The 14,136-nt window shown below is 43.0% G+C and overlaps 1 protein-coding gene across 3 annotated transcripts in view; it reads left to right on the top strand.

Annotated features, from left to right (window-relative positions):
- Window positions 1-14,136, top strand: part of MTHFD1 (methylenetetrahydrofolate dehydrogenase, cyclohydrolase and formyltetrahydrofolate synthetase 1) — a 58,556-nt gene that overhangs the window by 20,968 nt on the left and 23,452 nt on the right. For all 3 annotated transcript variants that reach the window (XM_060096024.1, XM_060096025.1, XM_060096026.1), the window contains exons 5-12: window positions 688-824; window positions 946-1,046; window positions 2,813-2,949; window positions 3,832-3,943; window positions 11,826-11,953; window positions 12,450-12,547; window positions 12,721-12,894; window positions 13,746-13,882. In XM_060096024.1, the coding sequence (XP_059952007.1) occupies window positions 688-824; window positions 946-1,046; window positions 2,813-2,949; window positions 3,832-3,943; window positions 11,826-11,953; window positions 12,450-12,547; window positions 12,721-12,894; window positions 13,746-13,882 (1,024 nt within the window). The remainder of the gene's footprint in view (window positions 1-687; window positions 825-945; window positions 1,047-2,812; window positions 2,950-3,831; window positions 3,944-11,825; window positions 11,954-12,449; window positions 12,548-12,720; window positions 12,895-13,745; window positions 13,883-14,136) is intronic.

Raw genomic sequence — 14,136 nt, 5'->3', positions numbered from 1 at the left:
TAGGTATGAATGTGTGGTACTCCCAGTGTGATTGCTGCATCATTTGTTTGCAAATCACCTGCGATGTTCATTGAAAACTGATCACTGGCCTGTTGTTACCTGCACTTGAAAAACGAAATGTATATTTCATTTCTATGATGTTCAAGAATAGGCAGAACAGATCATGGGTGAGTAAAGTCAGAACTGTGGGGGATTAACTGGGAAGCGGCAGGAGGGAAAAGGGACTTCCTGAGGTCGTGGAAATGTTCTACATCTGCACTGTCCAGCAGGATGGCCACTAACCCCATGTGGTCATTTAATTAAGATGAAATAAAGTTTAAAATTCCGTTCCTCAGTTGAACTAAGCCACATTTCAAGTATTTTAGTAGCCCCTTGTAAGGTACAAATTGCAGAACATTTCTATCATCACAGAAATCTTGATTTGGGTGATGGTACCATGGATTTTACTGTTGCAGTAATAGTTTATTAAAGTTCTTAGCTCTTTTGTTTGTTGGATTTCTTGCAAAACACCTGAAGGTTACATTCCATGTTAAGGTAGAGTTGCTCTCAGGATCCAAGGCAAGGTACATTCTGAGATGGACAGCAGTTAAACTCTCGGGGGGAAAATGGGACTTCTGACTTGGAAAGTGTTTCTCCACCCTGTTGATTTCTGTGTGGTATATAAGTTATATGTGGTATTATTTTTAGGTGTTAAAGTGCATTACATCTTTGAATGAAGACCTCAATGTGCATGGTTTCATAGTGCAGCTACCTTTAGATTCAGAGAATCCCATTAACACTGAAGCATTGGTCAACGCTATTGCACCCGAAAAGGATGTGGATGGGTGAGTGTGACTTGGCTTTCTGTACCACATTGCATGATTGTGACTATAATATATTTCTACTTCAGGAACACATCATTTTGGTTCTAAAGAGTAAAGACACCTATCACTTTCCTTGTTTCAGATTGACTAGCATCAGTGCTGGAAAACTTGCTAGAGGTAACCTAAATGACTGTTTCATCCCTTGTACACCCAAAGGATGCTTGGAACTCATCAAGAAGACAGGTAAAAACAACCAGACAAAAACAAAGCACCATTTCATGGAGCCTGATCTTGACCTTCAGAGGTATAGGGGAGATACACTGTGAGCCCTAAATAAGTGGGCTTGATTGGCACAAGGACCTTTGTGCTAGGGGCTTCTTTACCTAAATTCTCAATTTTCTCAACAACCCTATGAAGTAGGTAGGTATTGTTTAATAGCTGAGAAGGCATTCTCAGAGAGATTGAGTAATTTGTCCAAGAGGCAGCAGAGCCAAGATTTGAACTCAGAGTTATTTGAGTACAAAGCAATTTATTTTGTGTGAAAAAGTAACCTATATGATAATAAAGATTCAGATAGTCCGTAGGGTGCAAGGTGAAAAGTCTGAATCCCAAATGGGCCCTGAGTCACCGTTGTAGATCTAGGAAATGGATTCCTTGGATAATTGGCCGTATTACCCCATTACCTAGTCAGCCTCTTGGTATTTTAATTTCATCGTGAATACTTTTTAGCAGAGGTTATTTTTCACAAGGAAGTGCGCCCTGTTTAAAGGAAGTGGATCAGAAATTTCAAATGGAAAGTGTTAGCTAACGTAAGTTAAAATTTTCTGTGGCTGGCAAGGAAAGGTCAATCTGTAAGCCTTGGGACAGCTATTATTGTTCAGTCCTACAGCAAAATTTATACTGTATGGCATGTTTAGCACACAGTGTGTTCCAACTTGATAGAAAAAAATCCCATGAGCCGTGGCAGCTGTAGGCTCCCCACCTCCACTTGTTGATATTGAAGCGACCATTTGCCCTAATGCAGCTTCAGGTCCTTTACTGTACCCTAAAAAGTATAGAAAGTTACCTTGTAAACACGTCACACTTTGAGGGCTTTACTTCTAGATGTTCATGATGTTAGCATTATATAGAAACTTAACTTTTTTGGATAGAGTTAATGTTACACAAGAAGCACGATTTAAACACAAACTGCCTTAAGGAAGAGTTTGCTTCAGTGGGGCTGGGTAGAAGGGCTCAGTAGAGTCCTCAGGACCTTATTTCTGCTCCCTTTTGCGTGGTGGCTCGTTCTGAGCTCTACTTGGTGGCCCCGAGCAGCTCCAGCCTGTTGCATCCTTGTGCCTAAGAGTCATGGGATGGATCTCATTGTCCAGGGGATGAAATATGGTCACTTGTTCACTCTTGGGTGTTCACCCACACCATCTCTACTGAGGAGAGTATGTCAGTCCTGAAAAGGACATTGGGATAATGCCAGAAGAATGGGTGCTCAGTAAACAAAAAGAAAATTTTTTGCTACAGTTAAGTTCCCCTTTATCACTTCCCTGCAAATAACCCTGTGGCTCAGGCCCTAAGCCAAAAGAGAAATTTGGATGAGGAACTAAAGAGTTACTGATACTAATCTACCTTCCCTCCACCCCATTACATTCACCCTGTTTCTTATAACTGCTTTTCCCATGTAATGTAATATGTCCTCTTCTTCCATATGGCTGTTTAGCTGTATGTCAGGGTTTCTTTCTGATTTGAGTGTAGGTTTTCTCCCCACTCTCCTATGACTCAATGAATGGATCTTGGCTTAAGCTCCTCTCAAAAACCCACAGCAAGAAGGACAGATGTACAAGTCCCAACTTGTAGCTGAAACCCTGGGTAGCCAAAGAAGGGATGGTTTTAGGAAGATTGCTTTTTGATGCTAAGAACCTGCTTTCGTGCACTTGTCCCGAGTTCTCCCATTTAGGTGGCATGCGAAGGAGGGCAGCTTCCCCCAGTTCTCCGATGCACGCTGGCTTTTCTTTCAGGGGTGCAGATCGCTGGAAGGCACGCTGTGGTGGTCGGGCGCAGTAAAATAGTTGGTGCCCCAATGCATGACCTGCTTCTGTGGAGCCACGCCACAGTGACCACCTGCCACTCCAAGACTGCCCACCTAGGCGAGGAGGTAAGGGGTCGTGCGCGCGCGTTTGCATGCCCATTCCCGCGTGTGGCGGGGGTTCTTGCCTAATGGGGATGGTTCATATTTAAGTGCCAGAAGCTGCCATGTACTTTATTACCTCATTACCGCGTTTAACCCCTCTAACAATTCTGTGATTCTTGTCTGTTTTACAAGATGAAGAAATAAATTCAAATTTAGAACTTGTCCAAGTCTATGCAGATTTCTGTTTGGACTGTATTCTTTCTGTGCCAGTCCATCTCGTGGTAGATAGGGGTTAGCAGTATAGGAACTGGGGTTGACCCATGGCCGCCAGATCCCACATATGCGACAGTGGGTGGTCTCAGAGGTGGAGGTGTCCAGAGCGGGTTATGGACAGTGGTCTTGTGACCTCAGTCACAGCTTGTTCTTGACCCCTGCATCAGATTCCTGAGCCCAGAAATTCTCACATGGACACATCCAATTGACAGTGCAGTCTGTTAAGTGTGGGGAGAGACCAGGAGAGAGGCCTAGCACCTCTTTAATCCTCCCCAAGCAATGCTCTGCTGAAGGTGGTGGTCCCCACATTCGGGGGAAGAGGGGGCAGTCTCCAGGTGTCATGTAATTCAGGGACGTTGTCCTAGGCCTGTGGCTCCAAGCCTGTACTCCTCCCTGTCTCAAAGGTTCTCATCAGGTTCCCCATTCAGTAAAATATCTAGTGAAAGGGGAGGTTTTGGCGTGTGTAGGAATGAGCACAGTATATGAAGAGCTGTCAGAGACAGTGTGTGGCCTGCATAAAATAACTGACGACAATGAAGAATTTCATACAAAGCTTACGGATGTCCTTTCCACTTCTAGATTTTTTTTATGTTTCACTGTTTAGTTTCTGAAGTCAGAACTGTCTTTCCCTAGATAAGTAAAGGTGACATCCTGGTAGTTGCAACTGGTCAGCCTGAAATGGTGAAAGGGGAATGGATCAAACCGGGGGCAATAGTCATCGACTGTGGAATCAATTATGTCCCAGGTGAGTGTTGCTGGGGGAGGAAGGTGGTTTCTGGAGGCGGGCTGGGCAGAGGAAGATGAAGCCCAAGCAAGAACCCCTTGTCCCATTTTAGGCTTGAAGTGCTAAGGTTTAGAGTGATCAGCCTACCCATGGGGGCATGAAGTTAGTAGACGGCACAGTTGCCCCTTGCAGGAAGAGCCTGTGATTTTAGCCACTGTGCCGTGCCGTGCAGTCCAAGATGACCTTGTCCAGGGAGAGGGTGGGAGAGGAGGCAAGATGATTTCTTGCTTTATCATCACGTAGAGATGGCTTTTAACAAAGGATGGTTAAAATATAGTGTGATCTTTGCAAAGTGCTGTGAGACTCCAGGAGAGGGACACATTGTGTCAAGAGTCCTCTAGTTAGGGCTTTGCAAAGATGTTTGGCCTGGGCTGTTTCTAGGCCAAGGATAAAGCCAACATTATAGTCATGTCCAAAACTGTCCTTGCATCCTCGTCCCTAAGTTACCCCTCACTGCACTGTTTGGTTAGTGATATCATCACCATTCTTCCTTCCCACAAGTCTGAAACCTTTTAGTTTCCCTCCCAATCATTCCATGTATGGATCCGTTTTTAAATCTTATGAGTTTTTTTCCCTTTCTTCTCTGTTCTCAGTGTCACCACTGAGGGTCACCCTCTCTGCTGGATGCACTGCCATAAATTTCTCCCTGGTCTCCCTACCGCCAGCTGACTCCCACTCAGATCCATCTGTGCGCTCTTGCCATGTTTATGGGTCTTGATGTGGACCTGTGAGCCTCTTTCTTCCATGTTACCTGCCAGACTGCTTAGCCCCATATTACTTTCAGCCACCTCTGTGGCCTTCTTTCTCACACACACTTTGTGAATACCTGTCTTAAACTGTTGTAAAATGGACCACATGCTCTCCTGCACATGCCTGTTTGTACTTTGCTGCTCCTCTGCCTGCATCTTTAGTGGGGCAGGCTGTTCTTTGCTCATGAAGTTTTCAAACGTAAAATCTGAAAGGACAATTCAGTGAATACTTGTATACATACCTCGTGGGTTCAAAAAAGGAACAATGTTTAATCAAGTGACTTTCTGTGCATCAGGCACCACTCCAGGCCTTGGGCTACACAACTGAATAAAGCTCAACCGTGATCTTCCCTTTCAATGACTTCCTCCCCACCTCCTCTCTGTCCAAAATGTCCATTCTTCCTTCCAAACCTTGTCTGATTTTCCTTCAGCAAGAGATGATCTCTCCTTCTTTGAAAATCCTTCTCTCCCTCCCTCTCCTCCTGCAGAACTTGGTGTTTCTCTCACTGTGTGTCTCTCATGCTTGGTGTCCTGTGCCTCTTCTCCACTAGTCTGCCTATAGGTGCCGTGTCCAGCTTGTGCCTTCTGACTGCTGGCACCCATATCTGTTGGAATGTTAAAAAGAGTTATAGCAAGAATATTCTTTTTCCTCCCCTCCCATCTCAAGTTTGAAATATAGACACTAAGCTGCCAGGAACATGAGTCACTGTCAAGCCTTCACTGTTTTTAACCTCCCTCCCACTCTCCGTACCATGTTTTTAAGACAGTAGCTCATAATTGATCACTCATTTTCTTGTAGTATAATTATCTGATGGGTGATAAAGAAATTGCTCTCCTACAACTCCTCACTTTCAGTACTTGCAACGTGACATTCAAGCTCATTCTGTTTAAAACCTTGCATCTTCTGTATCATACTTCTGCTTTTGACTTCTTTTGTTTTAGACTGGATTTGAGAGAGGGAAGAAGAAAAACCTGGGTAGGGCTCTTGAGTCTCGTATGAAATGAAATGTTGACTTACACATGAAACTTAACCTCCTATTCACATTTATTCCTCATGTAGAAGGTAAAATATGAATAAGGTCAGAGCAGTATCTTTCCTCCTGGTCAGCTGTACTTTTTCTGATCCTGGGGATATAGGTGAATAAGTATCGTTACTGTTGGCCAAGGAAGGCAGGATCACTGTTACAGACCCGAGGGTGAGCAGGAGGACCTAAAGACTGCTCTTTGCAAGTGTTCATTCCTTTTTTTTTTTTATTGTTATTGATGTACAGTTGATTTACAATGTTATGTTAGTTTCAGGTGCACAGCAAAGTGAATCAGGTATACATATATATATATCCACTCTTTTTTAGGTTCTTTTCCCATATAGACCATTACAGAGTATTGAGTAGAGTTCCCTGTGCTATACAGTAGGTCCTTATTAGTTATCTATTTTATATATAATAGTGTGAATGTGTCAATCCCAGTCTCCCAATTTATCACGTCCCCTTTTACCCCCTGGTAACCCAAAGTTTGTTTTCTACATCTGTAACTCTTTCTGTTTTGTAGGTAAGTTCATTTGTACCCTTTTTTTTAGATTCCACATATAAGTGATATCATGATATTTGTCTTTCTCTGACTTACTTCACTCAGTATGACAATCTCTGGGTCCATCCATGTTGCTGCAAATGGCATTATTTCGTTCTTTTTTATGGCTGTGTAGTATTTCATTGTATATATGTACCACATCTTCTTTATCCATTCCTCTGTTGATGGGCATTTAGGTTGCTTCCATGTCCTGGCTGTCGTAAACATGGCTGCAGTGAACATTGGAGTGCATGTATCTTTTTGAATTATGGTTTTCTCTGGATATATGCACAGGAGTGGGATTGCTGGATCATATGGTAGCTCTATTTTTAGTTTTTTTAGGGAGCCTCCATACTGTTCTCTATAGTGACTGTACCAATTTACATTCCCACCAACAGTGTAGGAGGGTTCAAATGTTCATTCTTGAAACACCACTTTCCACAACTGGGCCACTTCTTGGTTCATATTTTGATTACTTAAATCGTTTGCTTGGTCCTTTCAGGGATAGCATCTTAAGTTATTTTCCAAATTAAGGATGAATTAAGGTACGTAGTTTTTTGTTGTTGTTGTTGTTTTGTTACAGGTTTTTGTTTTGTTGTGGGTTTTTTTTGAGGAATTTTTTTTTTTTTTTGCGGTATGCGGGCCTCTCACTGTTGTGGCCTCCCCCGTTGCGGAGCACAGGCTCCGGACGCGCAGGCTCCGGACGCGCAGGCTCAGCGGCCATGGCTCACGGGCCCAGCCGCTCCGCGGCATATGGGATCCTCCCAGACCGGGGCACGAACCCGTATCCCCTGCATCGGCAGGCGGACTCTCAACCACTTGCGCCACCAGGGAGGCCCAGGAATATTTTTTTAAGATTCAAGTACAGAGCAGAAAGTATTGGCCAGAGAAACATGTAAAAGTGTTCTTCCTGGTGGTTTATTAAAGATAATTTGAAAAGGGCTGGATTAATAGTGTTTTATTTGGAAGGGTTATAAAAGGGGGGAAAAGATTCCTAACCCCCCTCAATCCAGTCTCAACCTATCCAGCGTAGTGGCTTCTATACTGGACCCTGTTATTGGGGCCCCCAAATTACATGTGAAGGACTCAAGGCTCAGCTGGATTGGGTTTTTTTTCCCCTCTACCGTGCAGTTTGCAGGATCTTAGTTCCCTGACCAGGGATTATAAACCCATGCCCCCTGGAGTGGAAGCGCAAAGTCCTAACATTGGACCACCAGGGAAGTCCCTTAGCTGGATCTTAAGTAGTTTTGCACTAATAGTTCCAGATGAAAGAGAAATTCTAAGGCTGGGATAGATAAGCAAAATGTTTGTTGGTTACTGAAGCCATGTGCTTAGAGACGGGGTCCCTTTTCCACTGGCCACATCACACCTTCCGTGAAACCCTGTACGTACATCAGAGGGCACTGAAGCCAGGCCTGATAGCATTTGATTAAGGAGCAGAGCTGAGCTCACCCAGTGCAGCGTTAGGTTGTGCAGTCATTGACGTGTCTCCTATATATGCAGAAACACACGGAGAAAGTGACTAACATTCATAAATAGAAGGAGGTACGGGGGTATTTTTAGCTAACTTCAGTGTTAGACAATTGAAACCCATACAAGGGCAACCCTCAATCGTTATTTCCCTGGCATTTTGAAACGACCTTAGTGATTATGAGAGGAAATGTTCTGCCATTGCCGTAGCTTGCTGCCTTATAATCTAGAAGCCTGAAACCATAACAAAGGGTTGTGTTCACCAGCTCCTGAGAGTACATATAGAAAATATCTAATGTATCTAGGGTAGGAAGAGAAACCCTTATGTTTGGAGAGTGTTTTTTCTTTTAAATTAATTTATTTATTTTTGGCTGTGTTGGGTCTTTGTTGCTGCGCGCAGGCTTTCTCTAGTTGCGGCGAGCGGGGGCTACTCTTCGTTGCGGTTCGCAGGCTTCCCATTGCAGTGGCTTCTCTTGTTGCGGGGCACGGGCTCTAGGTGTGTGGGCTTCCGTAGCTGTGGCTTGCGGGCTCTAGAGCTCAGGCTCAGTAGTTGTGGCGCACGGGCTTAGTTGCTTCGCGGCATGTGGGATCTTCCCGGACCAGGGCTCGAACCTGTGTTCCCTGCATTGGCAGGCAGATTCTTAACAACTGTGCCACCAGGGAAGCCCGGAGAGTGTTTTTTCAACCTCAAGAAACACACACAATTTCTTACTTGATTCTCCTCAAGCTTATGAAATAGGTAGTGTTCGTCCTTCTTTGCCCCTTTGGACTTCTGATCAGTAAGGAGCCCACAGGGACTGGAGACTCGAGGTTAGTGAAAGAGCTGATCCTAGAGCCGAAGTCGCTTAATTCTGGCTTTTGGGCTGAATCCTGAGGCTTCCTTTCTTAGTTGTGGCAATCTGATCAAAGAGGTGAAATGGCTAAGATCTTAGCAGGTCCTGCCTTAGAACCAACCACAAGGTCTAGCCCTGTCCCCAGCCCCTCCTGGAAGTACACTGAAGCCAAGTGTAGGAGTGGGTGAGCAGTGATGCATCATGGGGTTTTGTTCTCGTGAATAGCTATTCTTTGCTGCTAAGATTTGTAGTTGTTCTTGTATCCTTTTAACGGGAGTGCAGTTATATTCTTTGCCTTTTTGCATACATTTAAGTAGCTGCTCGTCTTTGGAACTGGATGTTGAATTGTTCCTCCAGCGCATGCCTGGAGCTTACAAAATGCTGACAGTTGCTGTAGAAACGGTATCTGGCAGCTGTGATATAGCTGGAGCTTTGTGCACCCAAAAAATTCCTTTGAAGGCCTTGGCAAATTAACATTTTAAAAGGTGCTCATTGTATACTTGGTGGTTGGCTTTAAGAATAAAAAACAGTTGGTATTTTATTTGCCAACCTGACAGAAGACAAAAGGATTCTCCTGATTCTGAAAAACCACTTAAGCATCTTGTGGAATTTTGCAGGTAAAGTAAGTTTCTCACTAGGAGATAGCAAACACCTGTCATCCCACAGCTTTTTTTTTTTTTAAACATCTTTATTGGAGTATAATTGCTTTGCATTGTTGTGTTAGTTTCTGCTGTATAACAAAGTGAATCAGCTATACATATACATATACCCCCATATCCCATCCCTCCTGCGTCTCCCTCCCACCCCTCTAGGTGGTCACAAAGCACTGAGCTGATCTCCCTGTGCTATGTGGCTGCTTCCCACTAGCTATCTGTTTTACGTTTGGTAGTGTATATATGTCAATGCCACTCTCTCACTTCGTCCCAGCTTACCCTCCCCCTTCCCTGTGTCCTCAAGTCCATTCTCTCTGTCTGTGTCTTTATTCCTGTCCTGCAGAACCATTTTTTTTTTTTTAGATTCCATATATATGTGTTAGTGTTCAGTATTTGTTTTTCTCTTTCTAACTTACTTCACTCTGTGTGACTGACTCTAGGTCCATCTACCTCACTACAAATAACTCAATTTTGTTTCTTCTAATGGCTGAGTAATATTCCACTGTATATATGTGCCACGTCTTCTTTATCCATTCATCTATCAATGGACCCTTAGGTTGCTTCCATGTCCTGGCTATTGTAAATAGTGCTGCAGTGAACAGTGTGGTACATGACTCTTTTTGAATTATGGTTTTCTCAGGGTATATGCCCAGTAGTGGGATTGCTGGGTCATATGGTAGTTCTATTTTTAGTTTTTTAAGGAACCTCCATACTGTTCTCCATAGTGGGTGTATCAATTTACATTCCCACCAACAGTGCAAGAGGGTTCCCTTTTTTCCACACCATCTCCAACATTTATTGTTTGTAGATTTTTTATAATGGCCATTCTGCCCGGTGTGAGGTGATACCTCACTGTAGTTTTGATTTGCATTTCTCTAATGATTAGTGATGTTGAGCATTCTTTCATGTGTTTGTTGGCAATCTATATCTTTTTTAGAGAAATGTCTATTTAGGTCTTCTGCCCATTTTTGGATTGGGTTGTTGGTTTGTTGTTTTTTTTTTTTTTTTTTTTTTTTTGAGCTGCGTGAGCTGCTTGTATGTTTTGGAGATTATCCTCTTGTCAGTTGCTTCATTTGCACATATTTTCTCCCATTCTGAGGGTTGTCTTTTCGTCTCATTTATGGTTTCCTTTGCTGTGCAAAAGCTTTTAAGTTTCATTAGGTCCCATTTGTTTATTTTTGTTTTTATTTCCATTTCTCTAGGAGGTGGGTCAAAAAGGATCTTGCTGTGATTTATGTGATAGAGCGTTCTGCCTGTGTTTTCCTCTAAGAGTTTTGTAGTGTCTGGCCTTACATTTAGGTCTTTAATCCATTTTGAGTTTATTTTTGTGTATGGTGTTAGGGAGTGTTCTAATTTCATTTTTTTACATATACCTGTCCAGTTTTCCCAGCACCACTTATTGAAGAGACTGTCTTTTCTCCATTGTATATTCTTGCCTCCTTTATCAAAAATAAGGTGACCATATGTGTGTGGGTTTATCTCTGGGCTTTCTGTCCTATTCCATTAATCTATATTTCTGTTTTTGTGCCAGTACCATACTGTTTTTTGTTGTTGTTGTTTTTAGTACCATACTGCCTTGATTACTGTATCTTTGTAGTATAGTTGGAAGTCAGGGAAACTGATTCCTCCAGCTCCATTTTTCTTTCTCAAGATTGCTTTGGCTATTTGGGGTCTTTTGTGTTTCCATACAATTGTGCAATTTTTTGTTCTAGTTCTGTGAAAAATGCCATTGGTAGTTTGATAGGGATTGCACTGAATCTGTAGATTGCCCTGGGTAGTATAGTCATTTTCACAGTGTTGATTCTTCTAATCCAAAGACATGGTATATCTCTCCATCTGTTTGTATCATCTTTAATTTCTTTCATCAGTGTCTTACAGTTTTTTGCATACAGGTCTTTTGTCTCCTTAGGTAGGTTTATTCCTAGGTATGTTATTCTTTTTGTTTCAGTGGTAAATGGGAGTGTTTCCTTAATTTCTCTTTCAGATTTTTCATCATTAGTGTATAGGAATGCAAGAGATTTCTGTGTATTAATTTTGTATCCTGCTACTTTACCAAATTCATTGATTAGCTCTAGTAGTTTTCTGGTAGCATCTTTAGGATTCTCTGTGTATAATATCATGTCATCTGCAAACAGTGACAGTTTTACTTCTTCTTTTCCAATTTGGATTCCTTTTATTTCTTTTTCTTTTCTGATTGCTGTGGCTAAAACTTCTCTGTTGAAGAATAGTGGTGAGAGTGGGCAACCTTATCTTGTTCCTGATCTTAGTGGGAATGGTTTCAGTTTTTCACCATTGAGAACAATGTTGGTTGTGGGTTTGTCACATTTGGCCTTTATTATGTTGAGGTAAGTTCCCTCTATGCCTACTTGCTGGAGAGTTTTTATAAATGGGGAGCTTTTATCGCATCCCACAGCTTTTAAGTAAAGTAGGCACTTGAACCAGATGGGACTACACACCCTAAACTTGACTTAGTTTTTGGAACAAGCTGTTGTAATTGATCACCTAACTTAGAAATAAGCACCAGGATTGTGATTCTGAGACTGTGCTTTGATTTTTTTACCTCTTTGACCAGATGATACAAAACCAAGTGGGAGGAAAATTGTGGGTGATGTGGCATACAAGGAGGCCAAGGAGAAGGCAAGCTTCATTACTCCTGTCCCTGGTGGCGTCGGGCCAATGACAGTGGTGATGCTAATGCAGGTAAGTGTGAATGGACGTTTCTGTAATAGTTCTACGAAGCTGATGGAATTCCAGGTACTGCATTTCTCCCGAAGTAGAAATGTCTGTCATAGAACCTACTCAGAATCTAAGTAAGGATGTGAATCTTCTGAAGAAAAAAAGAAAATGGAAGTAGAGAGAAGTAGAATCAGTCGTATAATAGAGGGAAGTAGGGGTAGCATGATTCTGATTTACTCTGGAATGTGATAACTTAAGGGGAAAAAAGTGCGAGCAGCCTGGCTTCACTCAGTATGTTTTGGCTTCTTGCCCTTTGTAACACACACCAGCTGGTGGGGGTGAGGCGTGCAGCCCAGGGCATCCTGCTGCCTGTAGACTCCAGCCTCAAATTGAAGCATGTTAACAGGCAGATCCTGAAGCTGTTCATTTTGTGATTGAACTTGAGTGACCAGGACTAGGAACTGAGGTGGAGGCTAAAATCATCAGCTCTTCTCAGTTCCATTTGTGTCATTTTGTTTAGAGCACGGTAGAGAGTGCAAAGCGTTTCCTGGAGAAATTTAAGCCAGGGAAGTGGATCATTCAGTATAACAAACTTAACCTGAAGACACCCGTGCCAAGGTAAAAAGAAGCTTTTGCTGTTTTCACACTGTGGATGGTGGGGTTTTAGCTGATGGATACCATGTTTATGTGTATGCCCCCTCCGAACGTGGTTGAGGTGGGTCATTACTAGGACGGCATTGATTGAGTCCCATGAATAAAGGTTGATACATATTTTCTATATTTCTCCTAAGTGACATTGATATATCACGGTCTTGCAAGCCAAAACCCATTGTTAAGCTGGCTCGAGAAATTGGTCTGAGCTCTGAAGAGGTAGAATTGTATGGTGAAACCAAGGCCAAGGTCCTGCTGTCAGTACTGGAACGCCTGAAGCACCAGCCCGACGGGAAATACGTGGTGGTGACTGGGTATGGTTTTTGTCCATTTGCCAGTTGAATCTTAATATTAATCCTGATTATTATTACCAGGGGTTGCATTTGTGCTTAGCCATGTATACGTGGAGGTTCCTTTAATTTGGGTTTAGCTTTTTTTTTTTTTTTTTTTTTTTGCGGTACGCGGGCCTCTCACTGTTGTGGCCTCTCCCGTTGTGGAGCACAGGCTCTGGACACGCAGGCTCAGCGTGGCTCACAGGCCCAGCCGCTCCACGGCACGTGGGATCTTCCCGGACCGGGGCACGAACCCGTGTCCCCTGCGTCGGCAGGCAGACTCTCAACCACTGCACCACCAGGGAAGCCCAGGTTTTAGCATTTTCATATGTATTTTATCTAATTTGATCCTTACAGCGACCCTGTGAGGAAGAGTAGATAACTCTGTAGAGATGAGAAAATTTGTCAAGGTTATTCATCTAGTAGGTGGAAGAGTTTGAATCTTAAAATCTGATCTTCAGATGGAATTGCCTTTTTTTAACCCCAGATCATTAATTCTGTAGATCTGTTGAGCATTCATCTATTTTTTTGTTTGGCTGAGTTAAAAGCTAGTTTTTGAGACTAAATTGAGGAATTAAAAGTATAGCAGTGTCTCTTACAAAGTAGAGTATATTTGCCCCTAACTGTCAGAAGAGCTAAAATGCAGAAGTCTTTTTTAATTTAAAACTGGGGGGAAGTTACAACTAAGACCCTTGGAAAAGATCCCTTTCATGTCTTTCATCTTTCTGGTTATTCAGATTAAGAGTCACTCTCTAGGATCAGAGCTGACTTAGTGATACACATGAATTTAATTGACATAAACGTAATTTTCCTATTTTGCTTTCATCTTGAAGAATAACTCCAACACCCCTGGGAGAGGGGAAAAGCACAACCACGATTGGGCTGGTTCAGGGCCTCAGTGCCCATCTCCATCAGAACGTCTTCGCATGTGTGCGACAGCCTTCTCAGGGCCCCACCTTCGGAATAAAAGGTATTAGTGAGACCAGACCTGGGTGGCCAGAGGACGCCTGCACCTCCTTCATTCCTCCTGGCCCACTTGGCCCATGAATGTTTGCGGGGTCTTCAGCTCATTTAGATACTAGGAACAGCTTCATCACCTCCCAGAAAAGCATCATGGTGCTTTTGGTGAAGGCATTCATTGGATCACCCCAACTCCTGCTGTCACTGTCTGACACTGCACAGGGACTCCCTGGGATGGGTAATATGTAGCCAGGGGTGCTTTTA

This window comes from Mesoplodon densirostris, chromosome 4 (genome assembly GCF_025265405.1).
Source record: "Mesoplodon densirostris isolate mMesDen1 chromosome 4, mMesDen1 primary haplotype, whole genome shotgun sequence".
In the NCBI taxonomy this organism is placed as follows: Eukaryota; Metazoa; Chordata; class Mammalia; order Artiodactyla; family Ziphiidae; genus Mesoplodon; species Mesoplodon densirostris.
This window is presented reverse-complemented; position numbering and strand designations above follow the sequence as displayed.